Below are 21,892 nucleotides of genomic sequence, written 5' to 3' on the forward strand. Positions count from 1 at the left end.
AAAAAAAAAAAAAAAGTCTACTTTTATGTAGAGTAGGTTAAGAGAATTATCCTGAGTGATGTCTAGAATTAGAACCATACTTTTGACTTCCTTTGCTGTGTTTGTGTTTTTGGTTTTTTTTTAAGATTTTTATTTATTTATTTGACAGAGAGAGAGACAGCCAGCGAGAGAGGGAACACAAGCAGGGGAAGTGGGAGAGGAAGAAGCAGGCTCCCAGCCGAGGAGTCTGATGTGGGGCTCGATCCCAGACCGCCGGGATCACGCCCTGAGCCGAAGGAGATGCTTAACGAGCCACCCAGGCGCCCCTGTGTTTGTGTTCTTAAAACTACCACAGAGCAGGGGGCCTGGGTGGTGCAGTCAGTTAAGTGACTGACTCTTGATGTTGGCTCAGGTCATGATCTCAGGGTCACGGGATCGAGCCCCACATCTGGCCCCACACTCATCTCGGAGTCTGCATGAGCTTCTCTCTTCACCTCTCTCTTACCCCTACTCACCACGCGTGCGCTCTCTCTCAGATAAATCAGTAAATCTTAAAAAAAAAAACCCACCTACCACAAAGCTATTCTTATTGGTCCTATTCCCCTACATGAGGTTGAAAACTAATCAACACTTAGCGCTGGAGAGGGAATGCTAGGAAAGAGGAGGAAAGAATCCAGAGATCTGGATTCAAATATAAACTTGTCACTACTAACCTTAGGTAAACTACGTACTGATCCTAGTTTACTCACCAATAACAGAACTTACACCATTGACTTTCTGAGAGGAATCAATGACACAATGAATCTACAGCACTTTGGACCGAATACAGTAAACAACTGAACATGGAAGTTAGGAGCACCGAGCTCCATGCAGTTGAAAATCAAGGATAACTTTTGACTCCCACAAACTTGCCTACTGTTGAACAGAAAGAAGCCTTACTGATAACACAGTGGACTAACACATATTTTGTATGTTTGTATGTATTATATACTGTATCCTTACAATAAAGTAAGCTAGTGGAAAGCAAATGTTACCAAGAAAATGATGAGAGAAAATACATTTACAGTACTGTATTGAAAAAAATCCATTTATAAGTTGACCTGTGCAGTTCAAACCCATGTTGTTCAAGGGTCAACTGTGAACGCTCAAAAAAAGTTTAGGTGACATCAATGACAAAAACACCTTCAAATCTCAAAATTTCTTTATGTTTTCTTGCTCTACAGATGATCTCAAACGGTTTCAGGGCTTTAAATATTATCTTCATGCAGATGATTTCCAAATTTGCATTGCTAGGCTCCATCATTCTCCTGCACTCAATACTAGAATATCCAGTTAGACATCTTCACTTGGATGTCTAACAGAAACCTCAAACTTTACATGATCAAAACTGAGCTACTTATCTCACCCCCACACCCAAATGTGCTCCTCCCATAGCCTTCCTAATCCCAGTTAATGACTTCCATTTCCAGTTACTTAGGTCAAAAAGCTGAGATACCCTTACTTTCTTCCTTTCTCTCTCATTTCACATACAATCCCTTAGAAAATCCCATCCACTTTACCTTCAAAATATATTCAGAATCCAACTACTCCTCATGATTACTTTCCTACTTCATCCTGGTTCAAGGAGTCTTGCATCACCACAAAAATCTCCTAAATGGTGTCCCTACTCCTCCCTTACCTTCCTTCAGGCTATCCTCAAGAAAACAGCCAGAGTGACCCTAATAAATCATAAATCCTGTCATCACTCAAAATCTAACCTGCTTCAGAGTTAAAGGCAAAATCTTTACAATAGCCTACAAGGCCATTTGTGAACTAGCCCTGCCTTTAACTCTGACCCTATCTCCTACTACTTTCTTCCTCCCTCCCTCTCTCAGTTCTAGCCACACTCCTTGCCATTCCTGGACAAGGTCCGTTGAGAACATGCCTTAGGACTCTTATATGCCTTACTCCCTCTATCTGGAGTCCTCTTCCCCTAAGTACCCACATGATTTGTTTAGTACTTTAACTTTAGGTTATCCCACAACTGACACACTGATCTCAGGAAGGCCTTCCCTTTATAATCCTATTTAAAATTAAACACCCCACCGCCCAGGCCCTTGGGTGGCTCAGCTGATTAAGTGGCCAGCTCTTGATTTTAGCTCAGGTCATGATCTCAGGGTCCTGGGATGGAGCCCTGCCTCTGGCTCCAGGTTCAGCAGGGGGAGTCTGCTTGAGTTTCTCTCTCCCTCTCCTTCTGCTCCTCCCCTGCTCACACAGTGTGATCTCTCCCTCTCTCCCTTCCTCTTTCTAAAATAAATAAGTCCTTTTTTTTTTTTTTTTTTAGATTTTACTTATTTATTTGAGAGACTGAGAGCAAGAGAGAGATACAGAGGGAAAGGAAGAAGCAGACTCGCTGTTGAGCGGGAGCCTGAGACAGGGTTTGATCCCAGGATCCTGAGATCATGACCTAGCCCAAAGCAGATGCTTAACTGAGCCTCATAGGCACCCAATAAATAAATCTTAAAAAAAAAAAAAAAATTTAAACAACCTCTCTCAAAATTCCCTATTTATTTCTCTCCACAGCATTTATCACCATCTAACATAGCCTATATTCCATTTATTTATTTTGACTCTTCCCTCCTCCAACAGAACGTGAGATCCAGAAGGGTAGGAATTATACCTAATATTGCGTTGTACCCTGTGATTACAACTATACTAGCACATAATAGGTCCTGAAAAAAATTGAGAATGGGATAAATGTTTCTGTACAAGGATATTCACTGTGAACTGGTTGTACAAAATCAAAAAATGAAAACAACCTGATTGTCCTTCAAGTTTTTAAAAACCAAAAAGTGTAACTGTAATAATGTTTAACATTCAAGCACTTAATATTTGTCAGTGCTTTAGATGTATTAACATTTAATTACCAAAACAACCTCTTGAGTTAGGTAATACAGTAAGTACACACATGAAAAAATTAAAGTAGAAAGGTTAAGTAACTCACCCAAGTTCACAAAGTTAATAATTGGAGAAGCTAGGATTCAAATCCAGACTCTTATTCACAGCCAGTCTTTACGACAACTTACTATGCTATGCTGACTTTCTTATATATATGATCCTACCTTTATTAAGACAAAGACAGCAGAAGCTCTTACCCAATGCAAATAAGACTTACTAGTCAATTAATTTAAAAAGTCACTTAAAGTGAGGGATAAAAACATTCCATATATTACTTATACATTTCATTTAAAACATAAAGCATATATATTCATGCAGCAATCTTTTGATGAAAGCCTACTCTTTTCTTTAGGGCACAGGTCGGCCAGCATTCTTTGGAGTCCTTCTAGCATAAACCATATCCATAAGACACTGATTTAATTTCTTGGAGTGCAAGAACTCCAAGCACTTGCCAAGGACTATGTGCACAATACTGAGCCTCAATTATTTTTTCCAAACTTATCTTTACACCTATCTTGCCCACACCTAATTGAACAACAATTTTCTAGCAACTTGACCCTATAGACCTTTTCCAAAGCATTTAATTAATTTTCAGATAAAAACTCTTACACTGGTATTTTGATGGCTTATGTATGATATTTTTATCACAAATATAACTGGCACACAGTGGTTTGGGAGCATAGACAACTGACTTTTGAGGCGCCTGGGTGGCTCAGTTGGCTAAGTGTCTGCCTTCGGCTTAGGTCATGATCCCGGGGTCCCGGGATCGAGCTCCTTGTCGGGCTCCCAGGGAGCCTGCTTCTCCCTCTCCCTCTGTTGCTCCCCCTGCTTGCTCTCTCTGTCAAATAAATACATAAATAAATAAAATCTTTAAAAAAATTTTTTAAAGTAAAACTGACTTTTGTCAAGCATACAACTCAACTGGTGAAAGCAGAAATACTTGGACATATTACAGAGTAATCTGAGGAAATGGAAGACATCCACTCCAACTAATCAGTCAAGTGAAGGGTAAGAGAGCTTATACATTAAGTATGTATACCTGTATATGCAGAAGAGAAAATTATAGAAAGACGCACAGTAAACCGAGGAAAGGGGAATAAGATGAAATTTAATTACGCTTTTACAATTTTACATTACTGACTTGCATAAGTATGCATTACTTGATAGATTTTTTTAAAGTAAAAAACAAAAACCACTGTGAATTATGTAATAGTATCCCCATTTGATAGGGGAGGAAAGATTCAAGAAAGTGGGAACATGCCCAAGGTCACACAACTCATGCGAAGCTAAGCTGAAAGGCTAATTCAGGTTTGCCGCAAGTTTCAAAGCTCATGGTCTTCCTACAATACCAAATTCCTGGGCAAAAAATTCAAACAGATCACTCCGATTTTTTTAAAATATATGAACAAAGAGCATTGTGTTATTCTTTTTCTTTTAGGTAACAAAGAGTCAGATGAAGCCCAAAAGAGAGATTTTCTAAGTGAATTATAAGCTTAATTCTACAGGCCAGAGCTCAGGCTTAACTTTCTATAATTTAAAAGAACAAAGTTCACGCACCCTAATATTCATTTAAAAAGAAAGAAATTTCTTACACCTGTACAAAAGTAGAAAGGGATCATTTCTTCCTCCACTGGCCATGCATATAGCTCCTTTAGTCCCTTCTCTCTGTTCATGTCATCTTTCTCCAAGGGTTGAAACAGCAACCTAGAAGCAGTAAACCAAGGCACTAGGGGAATATGTTATATTTGGAAATTTGGGAAAATGGACTTCAGTAAAAGTAACCTTACCCATACCTCTATTAATTCTTTTTTTCCCTAAGATTTTACTTATTTACTTGAGGTAGAGTAAGTGAAAGAGAGAGCACAAGTGGGGGAGAGGGGCTGAGGGAGAGAGAGAAGCAGACTCCCTGTTGAGCAGGGAGCCTGACACTGAGCTCGATCCCAGGACCATGACCTGAGCCAAAGGCAGACACTTAACCCACTAAGCCACCCAGGCGTCCTTGCATTAACTCTTCTTAAGACCTATTCTTTTCCATTTGAAACTGCTTAAAACAAATGTGTGCATTCACTATTCATTCAATTGGTTCCAAAATAAACAGGAGAAAAGGATAACTAGAAAAATCATAAGAAAACATCAAATGGACTGAGAAGCATGATAAATATACTCTAGGGAGTTCCAGTTAAATCACATGTCACAAAAAAAGTGAAAAAGAGGAAACCTATGATTTCTAAAAAATTTTACTTCACTAATTTCAATGTATCAAATGAAGTACCATATTGAGAACTAGTTCCTAGCAGCACAGCCCAGCTCTGTCCTGACTCCTATGGATATTCCAAGCACACGCTCCATACTGTAAGGGAACCAAACCTGAAACCGAGTGTTAACGCTACTCTCTAGTGGGGGAAAACCTTTGATGGCTCCCTACATATACAGATTAAAATTTAAACCATCTTGCACAGCTTTGAAAGGCCTCCAAAATCTGGCTCTAATTTACCTATCCAATCTTATTTTCCACTTCCAATTCTCTAAATCCATCACAACAAACACTCCACACTATTCCATCTTCATACATTGCTCAAGCCATTTCCTCGGCTTTGAACATCCTTCTGCCTACCACCTGCTGAAATTTTGTTCCTCCTTCAAAACTCGCAAAGTACAGTGGAAAGAGCCCAGCTTAAAGCCTGATCCAGACCCACTAAGTTTCTAATTCTAATTCCATCTTATTTAATAACTTAATGAACTTAGGCAAATACTTCAACAGATCTGTTTCCTCACTTAGGAGCAGCTATATTATCTATAGCACTTTACAAGGCTACTGTGAGAATTAAGCATAATAGTTATCAACTATCTATCTAGCACCATGCCAAAGGCATAGTAGATACTTAATAAATGGTTAACTCCTAAGTCATCCTTCTCTCTTCTCTTCCCACCTCCATGGATACTCCCATCCCTCCCTAAATTCCTGCAGCAGTTTGTTTATACTATATTACACTATCACCACTAATATACTGCAAGATACTCATTATGCATGTATGTATGTATCTTGCTTCTCCAACAGGTTATAGCTAAGATGGTTATGGGTATGGATTTCTAAATCTCTGCCACTTAACTATGTGTGTGTTATCTGACCTCTCAGAACCTATTTCTTCATTAACAAAATGAATGAGAGTTAATTCCTTAAATATTATTAAGAGGTTTAAAAGAGTTAAGGTACATTAAATACCTGGTATAATGCTTGACGCCTAGTAAGTTTCAAAGAATGTTCAATGGCAACTGAATGATGAACCTGATCCAGCAACTGCTTAAGGAACACACAAATGCAACTACCTTGGTAAATCTAATTTCATAAAGCAATCTGTTTTTTGTTGTTTTTTTTTTTTTAAGTTCTACGCCCAACCTGGGACTTGAACTCACCACACTAAGATCAGGAGTCACATGCTCTACTGACTGAGTTAGCCAGGCACTCCTCACAAAGCAATCTTAATACAACTTTAACCTAGAACTCACCTCTTACTGATATAAATGTCCGATGAAGACAAAATGGAAGTACCCATGTACTCTACCTCAGAAATACTACCACATATTCATGTCTTCCCAGTATCAGACCAAGTACATCATGACATATAACTCACATCTCCTCATAACACTCATTCTGGGAGCTTACCCCTAAAGAGCTGTAAGGGGTAAAATGGTCTGCCAAATTAAAGAAAATTCTGAAATAAGTGGTCTACCAGGAAGAGGCTGGTTGTCTGCTGTTTACTCACTCTGATCCTAATTTGCTGTGTCCTCAATTTCTCTACTCAAAACTCCAATCAAATGTCAACTGTTTCTGTGATAGTATTTTTCCATTTATACACTTCTGACCCACTGCTCAATTTAGAAAAAAATCCACCTCACATTATAATGAAATCTAATCAAGGGAAGTACAGAAAAGTGCTAACTTGTTAAAAAAAAAAAAAAGACTTGGTATCACAACATTTGCATTCCACTCTCACCTGTACACTGATACTTACACAGGTGGTATAGCACCCAAGTCAAGAGCTCAGGAAAGGTTCTAGAAAGATGGATCTGGCTTTAAACCTGATACCACCACTTACTGGTTCTGTAACCTAAGTATGTTACCTCTTAAGCCTCATATTTCTCACCTGTAAAATAGGGATTGTAACAGCATGAGTTTCATAGAGTTGTATTAAATGCGATCATGTACGCTATGTGTTTAGCAAAGTACTTACAACATCGTAAGTACTCAATAAATGGCAGTTGAACCAGCAGTGTCTAAGCACTGAAGTTCTTGGTAAATTATGCTTTATTAATGAATGTTTAGCACATTTTATATTAGGAAATAAGTATACCACTAACTTTAATTCTATCCTAAGTTAAATAATGATTAACGGTAGCGCTACGGCTTGGGAACAAACACTTCAGTTTACAAACCTTTCATACATCCCTAAACTCATTTGATCTCCACAATATCCTTAGGGGGTAAACATTTTTTAAGAGAAGTATTTTAGAAATAAGGAAAGGGGTATCCATTAGGGTAATAAAGAGCCAAGGTACCCACCCTAGTGGTCTCCTCCAATCAGATTCTCCAACTCGGAAATAAGTGCTTAGTGCCAGAAGTTCTTAAACACGACAACCACTAAAAGGAGGCAGATTTCTGCAAGTTACCACCCACCTCAAGCACTGTCAAGAATGTGAGTCCAGGAATAGGCCCAGGGTGAAAAAACCCCGTCAGAAGCCACTGATGACACTCATAATTGTTGCACTGTTTCCTTATGTGATGTCCACCCACACCTTCAGGGTGGGGGCCAGGTCTGCCCCCTCCCCCACCAGAGCGCCCAATACAGGACCAGGAACCCAAGAGACCATCAGTAAATTTTTGTAGAAATAGCATGGGATGCCGGTAGGTTTTCCAGGGACCCGAAACGAGGCCAGCACCGCGGTGGGGATTAAGCATCTCGGTAGGTCTAGCGTCGAAGGGCGAAGAAAGTCCGACGGGTAACCGGACTGGGAAGAATGGTTGAGGACGGGTGCCGCTAAGGGAAACCAGGGAAGCTGACCCGCTGAGGGGAGAGGAGAGGGTCGCAACCCTGGCTGGAAGGCCGAGAACCGACAGAGGCTCGGGGGCCGGGAGCAGCAGGGCAGTTGGTGTCTGGGGGGGAGGGGGCCACCGCTGGTCTAAGAATCTCGGGCCCAATCTGAGAAGGGTTCTGGGCTCCTCCAGGGGCCCACTCCCCAGCCCGTGGCGGCATTTGCTGCACCGAGTACTCGCTGCTACCTGAAACTGCAGCAGCTTCTCTGTCTGCTCCTGGGTTAGATCCCGCTCCTCAGGCGCCGCCATTTTGCCGCCGCCTCTACGCTTCTGACCCGTCCGCACCGTCACCCGCCGGAAGTGACCTCAGAAGCAACCACGTCCGGTCTGAACGGGCGCCGGCGCGCAACTGCGTCTGCGCATGTTAGCGCAGCCCGGGGGATACTGGTGGTAATAGTTCCCGCCATCAGAGGGCGCCACTCTCGGGCCAATACCGAACATTTCCGGAAATTGCCGAAGTACTGTCGGTATCAGTCGCCCTTACGATTTAGGCAACAAACGCATCTGCAGGGACCCAAGTCTCCTGAATAGATGGCCAAGAGGCAAGAGCTCCCGAGTGCTCTGCTCCTCGAGAAGCTCTGGAAATTCCCGAATGCCGGTGGGCAGATTTTTGCCAGCCTCCTAACCATTTTCCCATAGTCTCCAATATTCCAGAATATTTCTTAGGAGATTGTGGCCCTTCCGAAATACCGGCCCTTTGATGTTTGATTCCTTCCATGACGTTTCCAAAAGCGCCTGATCATCTCTCAGGAGATTCTGAAAGTCCCTGAATGGCATTCGGGTATTTCTGATGCCGCCTTGAACTAGAAGCTGTGAAAGGCCTTGGCCACGCGTGAAAATCGGGGCTTCAGAATCGCTTGCTAGGATTGTTTGGACTTGGCTACTTGAGTCTTTGACGGTTAATGGCCCTACCAGCCTTGGGGAGAGCTTTCCATCCACCCAGGTGGCAACTCTGCTCCCACCTGCCTCAGGCCCGTTGGCCCGTGGTCCCTGTGATAGGGAAGATCTGGAATGGGATTGGGATACATGGGTTCAGGGTCTAGTGCCCATCTGACAAAGTGCTGGACGTCCTTGGGCAAACTCGGCTCCATTTTGCCATTGGTGGAATGAGGTTGCCCCAAAGCCGCTGACGCACTGCCTCAGCCCCTTGGAGGCAGGCCCTCACCCTTTCCACTGCCTAATTTCCAGCCTTCACTATATGACTTCCTTTGCACTTTCTTTGTCCCTTCAAACTGCCACTTCTGTTTAGATCTCTTTCTCAATTCCACTTTTTTTCTCCTGCCATCATCCTCCAGAAGGCCTCGAGAAGACAGAGGGGTCTGGGTCCAGACTACCTGTGTACCTAGGAAGTCACTCTGCCTCCCCCATCTGTGGAATTCCACCCCTACCCACTTCACAGGGTTGATAGGCAAGACAGGACAGGTGCTTTGGAAGCTGAAGTTCTGTGAAGACTACATTAAAGGATGGAAGGGCACTACTTTCAGGCCTGTATCATGTAGATCTTAACCAGGTCTGCAAAAACTGCATAACAATACCTTGGAACTTTTCTTAGATCTTTGAGATATATCTGGAAGCAAACAGATGTGACTTTACATCAGCTGAAACCTCAAAGAAGACTTGGTACTATTCAACATCTTGGATAACGTTGGATCCAGCCAAACTAGATGAGAGACGGCAAAATCGTATACCCTCCGGAGTTATTGCACAATTCTGATTTAAGATATATTCCTTCAACAGACAAATGTTGTAGTTGTATTAAACACCATGGAATGGGGGTGCCTGGGTGGCACAGCGGTTGAGCGTCTGCCTTCGGCTCAGGGCGTGATCCCAGTGTTACGGGATCGAGCCCCACATCAGGCTCCTCCGCTATGGGCCTGCTTCTTCCTCTCCCACTCCCCCTGCTTGTGTCCCCTCTCTCGCTGGCTGTCTCTATCTCTGTCGAATAAATAAATAAAATCTTTAAAAAAATAAAATAAAATAAACACTGTGGAATGGTCTTCACTTCTTCAAAGAAATATACACCTTCTTGGTCTACTTTTCTTTTTTCTTTGAATTAAGACATAGTTACAAGAAATATTTTACTTTTTTTTTTTTTTTAACTCTGCTGGTAAGAATTTGCCTCAGTGTAGAGAATATAGTATGGCAAACTGGAGAGTCCATTCTCTGTCCAAAGGTGGTTTCTACTTTCTAGCTGTAGCTGATGGCTTCCATGTAAGACCAGTAATGCTAGAACTTCCCATTTCTTTTTATAGGTAATACCTTTATTTTATTTTATTTTTTAAAGTAAGCTCTTCACCCAACTTGGGGCTTGAGCTCATGACCCTGAGATCAAGAATCACATGCTCTACTGACAGAGCCAACCAGGCCCCTAGAACTTCTCATTTTTCTTTTTAAAATTTTTAAAAAGTTTTATTTATTTATTTATTTATTTATTTGTTTGTTTGTTTGAGAGAGAGAGCATCTACAATGGGGAGGGACAGAGGAAGAGGGAGAGAGAAACTCCAAGCCGACTCTGCACTGAGTGGAGCTCCATCTCACAACCCCGAGATCATGACCTGGGCTGAAACCAAGAGTTGGACACTTAACTGACTACATCACCCAGGTGCCCCAAGAGGTTCCCATTTTTAAAAGAGCACCTACAAATGTCCATTGACTGATGAATAGATAAAGAAATGTGATATATATATGTGTGTATATATATGCACATATATATACACACACACAATGAAATATCACTCAGCCATCAAAAAAATGAAATCTTGACATTTGCAACGATGTGGATGGAACTAGAATATATTTTCCTAAGTGAAATAAGTCAGAGAAAGGCAAACACCATATTTCACTCATGTGGAATTTAAGAAAGAAAACAGAGGAATATATGGGAAGGGGGAAAAGAAAAAAAAGGAGGGAAGGTAACAAGCCATAAAAGACTCTTAACGAAAGAGAACAAACTGAGCGTTGATGGAGGAAGGTGGGTGGGGAATGGGCTAGATGGGCGATGGTATTAAAGAGAGCACTTATTGCAGTGAGCTCTAGGTGTTGTATGTAAGTGCTGAATCACTGAATTCTACTCCAGAAACCAATATTGCACTGTATGTTAAATTAAATTTAACATTTATTTAAATTAAAATTTAAATTAAAAAAAGAGCACCTACAAATTTGGAGCTGCGTATGAAATCTCCCCATTTAAAAATGGTAGTAACTCATTCAGTTTTTAAGAAAATTACTCTGTCAACAATAACTGCAAGCCACATTCTAGCCTATGAGCTGCCAGTCTGCCCCTCTGACCTACATAGAATCCTGATGTCCTCCGTTTGCCATGGGAGAAGCTGGCCTTGGAAGAAACCTATGACTTCTTGATAAATTCAAGGTGAAAACTATGGAAAGTACAATTAATGGTTTGCCCTCTCCTTTAAGAACAGTTTTTCCCCCTGAACTTTACTCTGCCTTTTGGAGCAGTGCTGTCCAATCAAAATATAATGTGAGCCACATGTAATTTTGAATACTCTAGTAGCCACATTTCACACGGGTGAAACTATGTTTAGTAATATATTTTATTTAACACGATATATCCAAAATATTCTCCTTTATAATTTGTATTGTCTTTAAAATCTGATGTGTATTTTACACTTACCCCACATCTCTGTTTGGACTAGTCATTTTTCAAGTATTCAGTTGTCACATGTGGATAGTGACTACTGTATCAGATAGTGAAGTTCTAGAACATTCTAAAGATCTCTTTAATAGATTTATTAATTATACTAATCTATAGATTTTAGGAATTCACTCAACAAATATTTATTGAGTACTTACACTGAGCCAGACTCTGGACCACATACTACACACAGTTTAATGGTCGACTAAATGAATTTCATCACTCTCTGGAAGGATTGTGTGTGTATGTGTGTGTGTGATAGTTTTTGAGTCCTAGTGTTATGCCATACACTAGGATTTATGACTGAGAGCTATTTTAAAGAATCTAAATAATACACTTGTTTCTCTAATCCTACTAATAGGGCTTTGTTGATGCCTTACCATTTTGTTCCTGATAAAGGACAAATTCTGTCCTTCCAAGTCATGGAAATCCTAGAAGAAGCCCTCAATTTCTGAGTGGCTGGAATGTAAGATATTTTCTATTAGTTGGGGACACTGATTGCTGAGTAAAGCAGACCATGGAGATGTCAGCAATAGTTTTTGTTTGTTTGGTCTCCTGCCCCATCAAATGAATGAGAAAGGTAATATCTGCACCCCGTAATATATTATAGATCCTCGGGCTTCTGCTAGGGGTGTTTGGACTGATGAAACAAATTAGGCTTGAGGCAAAGTTTTGCCTTGCAAAAGTCACAAGTGCATGGGAGGAGCGAGTACAAACTGATGCCACCGTTAACTGACTGTGTGACTTTGGCAGTTTGCTCATCTCTCAGCTCTAAACAAACTAATAGTCTCTACCTCACAAGGTCATGGCAAGTATTAAATCAAAGAGAAAACGTAAAGTCTGTGGCCTAACATAGCTACCTTGCAGACTTGAAAAAAGAATGGAATGAAATAATGGATTAGGAAAAGGCTTTGTCAGAGCATTTGGGTGGCTTAGTCGGTTAAGCATTGGACTCTTGATTATGGCTCAGGTCATGGTCTCAGGGTCATGACCTCAGGGTCATGAGATGGAGCCCCGTGTCAAGCCCTTCACTCAGTGGGGGTCTGCTTCTCTCCCTGTCCCTCTGCCTTTCTCCTGCTTGCACACACATGTGTTTTCTCTTTCTCTAAAATAAACAAATCTTTAAAAAAAAAAGGAAAAGAAAAAAAGGCTTTGCCAATGCAGAAATTACTACTGTAGATAGACTCAACACACATTTATTACTGTCTTAAAATTATTTAGTTCTCAGGATGACCTGGCATTAGGAATCTCCTAGTCTAGCAGGAAGTTAACTGCAGTATCAGGCAGGAAGTGATAGAGACCCAGAAGTATGTAGTTGGTAGTAGACTGTATCAGTAACATAGGCCCTATTAGCTCCCCATCTCATCTCTCACCTGGATCACTGTAGTTACCTATTAACTAACTGGTCTCCTGGATTTTACTCTTACCTCTCTCTAATTCAGTCTCATCACAGCTGCCAGAGAATCTTTTCCTTTTCTTTTTTTTCTTTTCTTTTCTTTTCTTTTCTTTTCTTTTCTTTTCTTTTCTTTTCTTTTCTTTTCTTTCCCCCACCCCTACAAGGCCCTATGTGATCTGGCCCCTACTAGTTCTCTGACCTCATTACTGGGAACTAATTACTTTCAAACTTCCACCTCATTATTCTCATTTATACCTCAGGGATTTTGCATTTGCAGTGCCCACTGCCTGGAACATTCTCCTTGAGTCCTCCCATGGCTGGCCCCTTTTGACATTGAGATCTCAGCACATGTGTGCTGTATCGTCAATGAAGACCTAAATATATTATGTTTTCTCCAAAGCACTTATCACTAGATGCTATTATCTTGTTTACCTGTTTATTTTTTATTTCCCAGCTCTGCATTCCATGAGGGTAACAGGCCAAGTTGGCTTGGGCCACCACTGAGTCCTTCGTCCTGAGAACTGCACTGGGCACGGAGTACAAGATCTGTAAATATTTGGCAGAGGCTAGATCCTTACAGCAGGGCCTCATGGATGGGGGAGGGGCCCTTATGGGAGTAAAGCCATGGGAACTAAATGGGAAAATTAAGCGACCGATAGTGAGATACAGAGGGATGGACTTTAATTAGAGCATCTCAAATCAAAAGATAAAAGAAGGACCACATCAATTTTGGGTGATGGGGAAAAGAGTGCTGATAACAGATGACCTTTAAACAGAGATATTTTATTGCTCTTTTTAAACCCCCGTGCCCATAAAAAATCCATGATTTGTGAACTGTGAACAAGTTCAAACAACACCTCAGCTGGCAGAATGGAAAAGGCAGGAAGAGCAGGAGACCTATTTACAGATGGTTTAAATAACCCAGATGCATTTAAATTGACCCCACAATCTTAGGCTCTGTCTGATACAGAGAGGAGGAACATGTTTCTCAGGGGACAGAGTGTGGGTTCCACTGAACTGGGTGCTACGATTAACATCTGGACACTTTGGGGTCCTTATGCCTGTGAACCTCGAGATGGTGGAGCTACCGTCCTGGCCGGTTAATGTCCCTGATGACAATGAGGGGCCAGTGTTCCTGATATGCACAACAGAGTCAGGAGGAATATGTCTGGAGTCTAGGCGATTCACTGGAACATCTCTGGGTACTCCCATACCCAGTGAGAACAGAAAATAAGCAGTTGTAACAACTACAGTTTGACAAGGGAAAGGCAACTAAAGGCTCAGGTCCCTCAGAAATGGAAGTCTGGGTTAGTACACTGGAAAACAATTAGGCCAACTGAAGTATTAAAACAAGAGCAAGGGAATCTAGAACGAGTAATGGAGGAAAGAGATGCTGTGATTATCGCTTACAGCCTTGCACCAGCTGTAGCTTCAGAGAGCTGTAGTTTATTTCCCTAACTCGCTCGCCTTAAGTCTTTACAGGGATTGTGGCTGGTTACTGCATTAAAGGGGCTTCTGTGAGTGATTGGACTTGCACGGTCCCTCTCGGAAGGAGTGAAGGCATTTTGTCCCCACAGTGGGAGAGAATCCATATTGTAGTATGAGATCGGGCATAATGAGGGCAAGGAGCAGCACTGAGCAGTACAAGGAGGGTGACTGTAACACCTCGTAGATTTTACCTCAGATCTTTGCATTCTCACCTGTCTCCCAAGGCTCTTGACTACTTGTTTTACCTCAGCTACTTCTATGGTGACCAACTCTACCTAGATTCTGACTGGCCACCACCCCGGTGACCAACTTACCCAGACACAGTCCATCAGCACCTCCCCTCACGCGTGTAGCACAAGCCTCCTGCCTCCTACCCTGCGGCCGGCCTGCTGCCGAAGCACAAGGTACCACAGGCCGGCACAGCGCCCGTACATGCATGACTCAGAAGTGCAGGAGAGTTAATGACCCCAGGGAGCAAAACCCTGACAAATAAGAAATGAGAGCCACCAAATAAAAGCCCATTTCCTGCCCCCTGATGACCTACCTTGAGATGCAGTCATGCAAATGGTCTGTCTGGGATGGAGCAACACACTGACTACCACGCAGTAGCCAGCCTCTTGTATCTGCCCTCCATCTTCCCTGCCCCACTCTTCAGTTCTGTCATGCCTGATTCCCTGGGATTGCACTCCCCAGTAGAGTATTAACAAGTAAGCTTTCGATTCAGGCTATGTTTTCTATGGAATCTGGGCTATGACACCGCATATGAAGTTAGTGGCTCGACTACAGAGAAAAATAACAATTTCAGGTGAATTTAAAACACATCATTTGCCTATACATTCTCTATAGGTTGTATTCTAAGAACAGAAAGAATAGTGAAGAAATCTTAAATGATACTCAGTAATCATAGTGTCAGTAATAAAGTTGATATTGTTATTTTAAAACTATATATACATGTAAATATATTTAAAAAGAGTATGCTATGCATTAGAACTAAGATTTTTCAGTGAAAGGGAAAACACATCTAAAATCAAAGAGATTAAGTGAAAACTTTGTAATATTAAATTTGAATTAGAAATATTAGTTGGGGCACGTGGCTGGTTCAGTCAGTAGAGCATGCAACTCTTCATCTCAGGGTTGTAGGTTTGAGCCTCATGTTGGGTATAGAGATTACTTAAAACTACAATCTTAAAAAAAAATGAAAGAAAGAAAAAGAAATATTACTAAGAACACAATGCATTTTCTCTTTAAAAAAAAATGTATTTCTAGGGCACCTGGGTGGCTTAGTTGGTTAAGCGTCTGCCTTTGGCTCAGGTCACAATCCCCAGGGTTCTGGGATCAAGTCCCACATCAGGCTCCCTACAGGGAGCCTGCTTCTCCCTCTGCCTGCCACTCCCTCTGCTTGTACTCTCTCTGTCTCTCTCACTCTCTGACAAATAAATACATAAAATATATTTTTAAAATGTATTTCGTAGTTCTGTTGACTGAAGAGGCCTCTAAGAAGTATTTAACTACTAAGGGGCCCGGACAATAGTTTCCAAATATCATTTCCCACTAAAAGGTTGTAGAACTCTTTGAAGAAATGGCTGATTCAGGTCTGGGACAGGAAAAACAAAGAAGCTATCTAATTGTTACAAGGGGCCGAAGATGGGAAAATTTAAGCATCAAAAAGTCAAGGTATTGGATATGTTTATTATCTTTATTGTGATGAGGGTTTCCTAAATTACATGTACGTCAAAATTTACCAGATTGTAAACTTCACATTTGTGAAGTTTATTGCATGTCAATTCTATCTAAATAAGGGTACTTAAAAAGTATAATGCCTGGGGCGCCTGGGTGGCACAGCGGTTAAGCGTCTGCCTTCGGCTCAGGGCGTGGTCCCGGCGTTGTGGGATCGAGCCCCACATCAGGCTCCTCTGCTGTGAGCCTGCTTCTTCCTTTCCCACTCCCCCTGCTTGTGTTCCCTCTCTCGCATCTGTCTCTCTCTCTGTCAAATAAATAAATAAAATCTTTAAAAAAAAAAAAAGTATAATGCCTACAATGAATTGAAACACATCAAATGTGTACAGGTGCAAATTATGATACAAACAAAAAACAAACAAACAAAACACACAGAAAAACAACCCAACAACCCAAAAACAAATAGCTCAATAATCACTTTTGAAAATTATCAGCATATTAATCCATTTTTTTCTGAAAGCTGGCAAATTAAGAGAAATAATCAAGAATTTATTCATCCTCTATGAACTCCACTTCTGGGTAACCAAACTGATAATGAGTGAAAGTTCTTCAAAAATTTCTAGCTAATGACAATGATATATCACCTCACACCTGTCAGAATGAGTAAAATCAAGAACACAAGAAACAACAAGTGTTGGCAAGGATGTGAAGAAAAAAGAACCCTCTCACACTGTTGGTGGGAATGCAACCTGGTACAGCCACTGTGGAAAACAGTATGCAGTTTCCTCAAAAAGTTAAAAATGGAACTACCCTACAATCCAGTAATTGCACTACTCGGTATCTACCCCCAAAATACAAAAACCCAGGGTGCCTAGGTTGCACAGTTGGTTGGGCAACCAACTCTCGGTTTCTGCTTAGGTTGTGATCTCAGAGTCTTGAGATCGAGCCCCACGTGGGGCTCCACACAGCACAGAGTGGGCTTGGAGTTTCTCTCTTCCTCTCCCTCTGCCCCTCGCCACTGCACTTCCTCTCCCTCCCTCCCTCTAAAATAAATAAATAAATATTTACTTTTTAAAAGATTATTTATTTATTTGGGAGAGAGAGAATGAAAGCACAGGCAGGGAGAGGGGCAGAGGGAGAAGCAGACTCCCCGCTGAGCAGGGAGCCTGATGCGGGGCTCGATCCCAGGACCCTGGGATTATGTCCTGAGCTGAAGGCAGACGCTTAACTGGCTGAGCCATCCAGGTGCCCCAATAAATAAATCTTTAAAAAACTACAAAAACACTAATTCAAAGGGATACATGCACACCTATGTTTATAGCAGCATTATTTACAATACTCAAATTATGGGAGCAGACCAAGTGTCCAACAACAGATGAATGGATAAAGAAGATGTGGTATATATATATAATGGAGTATTACTCAGCCATAAAAAAGAATGAATTCCTGCCATTTGCAATGATATGGATGGAGCTAGAGAGTAAAATACTAAGCAAAATAAGTCAGTCAGAGAAAGACAAATACTACATGATTTCACTCATATGTGGAATTTAAGAAACAAAACAAATGAGCATAGGGAGAGAGAAAGAGAAAGAGAGAAACCAAGAAATAGACTCTTAATTGTAGAGAACAAACTGACGGTTACCAGAGGGGAGATGGGTGGGGGGATGAGTGAAATAGGTGATGGGGATTAAGGAGGGCACTTGTTACAATGAGCACTGGGTGATGTGTGGAATTTTGAATCACTCTCTTGTACGCCTGGAACTAATATAACTCTGTAGGTGAACTACACTGGAATTAAAATTAAAACCTAATAAAAAAAAATTTCTGGCTAATACAGAGATACTGACAAAAACAGGATCACCACAATTTTTAAACCTCAACTAAAGTAATTGATTTAGATGAAGATCACAAAGGCTGCTAAAACCTGAGGTGAAAAGCTGATCTGGAACTTTCTTATTGCTGGATCAGGCTGACGACACCTAAATCTGCTGATCAATCTTAATGTCACCAAGAGGTAACTAGACATGACATGATGCAGTTGGATTTTCCCAGCACTATATATGAAATAGACTTGCAAAAAAAAATCATGTTGAATCCGATCAAGTCTCTAAATCAGGGTTTCAATTGGGTATTACTGACACTTTAAGTTGGGTCTTTTTTGTGTGGGGGGGGCTGTTCCATGCCTTGGAAGATGTCTAGCAGCATCCCTGGCCTCTACTCACGATGTTAGTGGCATCTCTGCAAGTTGTGACAATAAGAAGAGTCTCTAGATTTTGCCATATGGTCCCTGGGAGGTGGGGGGAGGTGGGGAGAGTTGGGGGGAGAGAGCGGAAATCAACCTTAGTTGAAGTGGGGAGGACTATATTTTTGGGCAGTAAAGAAGCTGAAAGTCAGGAGGACAAGAAAGGCAGTTGCTGATCTTAGAGAAGAAAATGTCAGCTTAGGGGCACCTGGGTGGCTCAATTGTTAAGTGTCTGCCTTCGGCCCAGGGCATGTCCTGGGATCGAGCCCCACATCGGGCTCCCTGCTCCACTGGGAGCCTGCTTCTTCCTCTCCCACTCCCCCTGCTTGTGTTCCTCTCTCGCTGGCTGTCTCTCTCTGTGTCAAATAAGTAAATAAAATCTTTAAAAAAAAGAAAGAAAGAAAAAATGTCAGCTTAGCGCTCAGGCATAAGGGCAGAGTCCCAACACAAGCAGTTCCTTAAGTTGGATGTCCCTGCAGCCTTCATGTAGCCTGTGAGGGCTTGAATTTCCTAGGCAGAGACAGGCAGTTCAGAAACAAAGGAGGATGTCACGGAAAAATTGTGAAATTCCAAGATCAACAGCTATGATAGAGGAATCCTCCTTCTCTGCCCCCCTGGGATCCTGTGCCCCATCTAGAAACAGCCAGGATGCATCAGAAGTGCTAGGACTTCAGAATGCTGTCTCCATCTTTGGGGATGTATGTTTAGTTGTCACCCAGAAAGTTCTCCTCCAACTCCTTCGGAGAAGAAAATTTTGTTTAAAAAAAATGTCTCTGTCTAGTTTCAGCAACTCCATTAACTCCCACACATTTTCTAAGGAGAATTAACTCTGCTTTTCATAAGCCATGATATTAATCTTTTACAGACATGTTTTTCTTAAAAAAAGAAAAAAGACTTAAGAGGAGATACCTACTTTTCTACACTAACCATGAAGGAATAACAGGGTTCTAAATTACCCTCCCACTGTAAATAACTGGAAAACTGGACAAAATACGCGGTAGAATTGTTTTTAAGATATTGACAAGAGATAGCACAGAACTGTGATCCCTGCAATCAGGGAAACAACAAGATGAGCCCTGTGATTTTGCAGACTTTCTCCGTCAAGGAATTTCTACACTGTTGAGTAAGAAAGGGGAACTCAAAGAGAGCCCAGTCGTCTCAAGAGTCAAAGAGACAGAGATAAGAGTTTGGGAAGGTTGAAGTAGATAGGGTTTACATGGCAGGGTACTGGAAAGAGGGAACTAGGCAGAGCAAGTATTCAGAAATATGCATGGAAGGTCCCCATGAACTTTTGGCTAAATAACAATCTGCTTGTGATGATGTGATCTTATATGTAGAAAACCCTAAAGACCACACACACACGCACACGCACATACACACGCACACTGTTACAACTAATAAACTAATTCAAAAGGTAGAAGGATACGAAGTCAACACACTAGTTTCATTTGTATTTCTTTATACTAACCATGAACAATCTGAAAAAGAGAAACAGTTCCATGTATATTAGCATCAAAGAGAATAAAAGGGGCACCTGGATGGCTCAGTGGGTTAAGCGTCTGACTCTTGATTTCAGCTCAGGTCATGATCTCAGGGTTGTCAGACTGAGTCCTGCGTTGGGCTCCGCACTGGACATGGAGCCTGCTTAAGATTCTCTCTCTCCCTCTGCCTCTTCCCCCCTGCTTAAAAATAAATAAATAAATAAAATAAAAAAGAGATAGAGAGAGAGAGGGAGAGAGAGAATAGAATCCTTGGGAATTAACTTAACCAAGGAAGAGAAAGACTTGTACAATGAAAAATACAAAACACTGCTGAAAGAAATTAAAGAAGTCCTACATAAACGGAAAGACATCCATTGTTTACAGATTGGAAAACTTAGTAGTGTTAAGATGTCAATACCACCCAAAGCAATCTACAGGTTCAATGTAAATTCAATCACTATCAAACTCCTGATGGTATTTTGGCAGAAATAAAAAAGAACCATGGCAAGAAAAAAATTTCTAAAATTGATATGGACTCTCAAGGGATCTTGTACAGCCAAAACAATCTTGAAAAACTGGAGCATTCATAACTTCTGATTTTAAAACTTACAGCAAAATTACAATAATCCAAATAGAGTGATACCAGCATAAAGACAGACGTATAGACAAATGGAATAGAATAGACAATCCAGAAATAAACTTTCTACATATATATTCAAATGATTTTTGACAAGGGTGCCAAGACCAGCCCATAGGGAAAAAACAGTCTTTCAACAAATGGTCCTGGGAAAACTGGACATTCCCATGCAAAAGAATAAAGTATGACCCTTACCTAACACCATATGCAAAAATTAACTCAAAATGGATCCAATGTAAGACCTTAGAGGTCTTAGAGGAAACAAGAAAACTCTTAGAGGAAAATATAGCACAAAAGCCTCCTGACATTGGATTTGGCAATGATTTCTTGGATATGACACCAAAGGCACAAGGAACAACAAAAAAGACAGACAAATTGGACTCCATGAAAATTTTAAAAATCTATGCATCAAAAGACACTGTAAACAGAATAAAAAGGCCACCCACAGAATGGGAGAAAATATTTGCAAATCATATATCTCATAAGGGACTAATATCTAGAATACATGCAGAACTCCTAAAATGCAACAACAAAAATCAAACAACCCAATTCAAAAATGAACAAAAGATGGGGCGCCTGGGTGGCTCAGTCACTAAGCGTCTGCCTTCGGCCCATGGCGTGATCCCAGGGTTCTGGGATTGAGCCCTGCATCGGGCTCCCTGCTCCATTGGGAGCCTGCTTCTTCCTCTCCCACTTCCCCTGCTTGTGTTCCCTCTCTCGCTGGCTGTCTCTCATTGTCAAATAAATAAAGAAAATCTTAAAAAAAAAAAAAAAAAAGAACAAAGAACTTGAATAGACATTTCTCCAAAGAAGATACACAAATAGTTAATAAGCACATAGAACACTAAACGTTAGAGAAATGCAAATCAAGGCACAATGAGATACCCCTTCACACCAATTATGATGGCTACTTTAAAAACAAAGCAAAACACACTGTCAAGGACATGGAGAAATTGGAACCTTCGTACACTGTTGATGGGAATGTAAAATGGTATAGCTGCTGTGGAACTGCAGATGATACAGCAATGCCACTCCTGGGGGTATACTCAAAAGAATTGAAAGCAGATTTTTGAAGAGAGATTTGTACACCCATATACAGAGCAACATTATTCACAATAGCCAAGAAGTGCAAGGAATTCAAGTGCCTATCAACAGATAAATGGATAAGCAAAATGTGGTATATACATACAATGGAATACTATTCAGCTTATAAAGGGAGGAAATTCCAACGTACATACAATATGGATGAATCTTTAGGGCACTATGCTAAAGGAAATAAGCCAGTCATAAGAAGATACTTTATGA

The 21,892-nt window shown here is 41.1% G+C and overlaps 1 protein-coding gene across 2 annotated transcripts in view; it reads right to left on the bottom strand.

Moving 5' to 3' along the window:
• The window catches only part of FAF2 (Fas associated factor family member 2), a 68,341-nt gene extending 60,000 nt beyond the window's left edge, over positions 1–8,341 (bottom strand). Inside the window, exon 1 of one of the 2 annotated variants that reach the window (XM_034656703.1) lies at positions 7,592–8,166. In XM_034656703.1, coding sequence (XP_034512594.1) covers positions 7,592–7,873 — 282 coding nt within the window. In that variant the 5' untranslated portion in view covers positions 7,874–8,166. Of the gene's footprint in view, positions 1–7,591; positions 8,167–8,194 lie in introns of those variants that run through there. The other variant, XM_002921737.4, reaches the window with a different exon arrangement.
• Positions 8,342–21,892: the final 13,551 nt, after the last annotated feature.

This window comes from Ailuropoda melanoleuca, chromosome 3 (genome assembly GCF_002007445.2).
Source record: "Ailuropoda melanoleuca isolate Jingjing chromosome 3, ASM200744v2, whole genome shotgun sequence".
Classification (NCBI taxonomy): domain Eukaryota; kingdom Metazoa; phylum Chordata; class Mammalia; order Carnivora; family Ursidae; genus Ailuropoda; species Ailuropoda melanoleuca.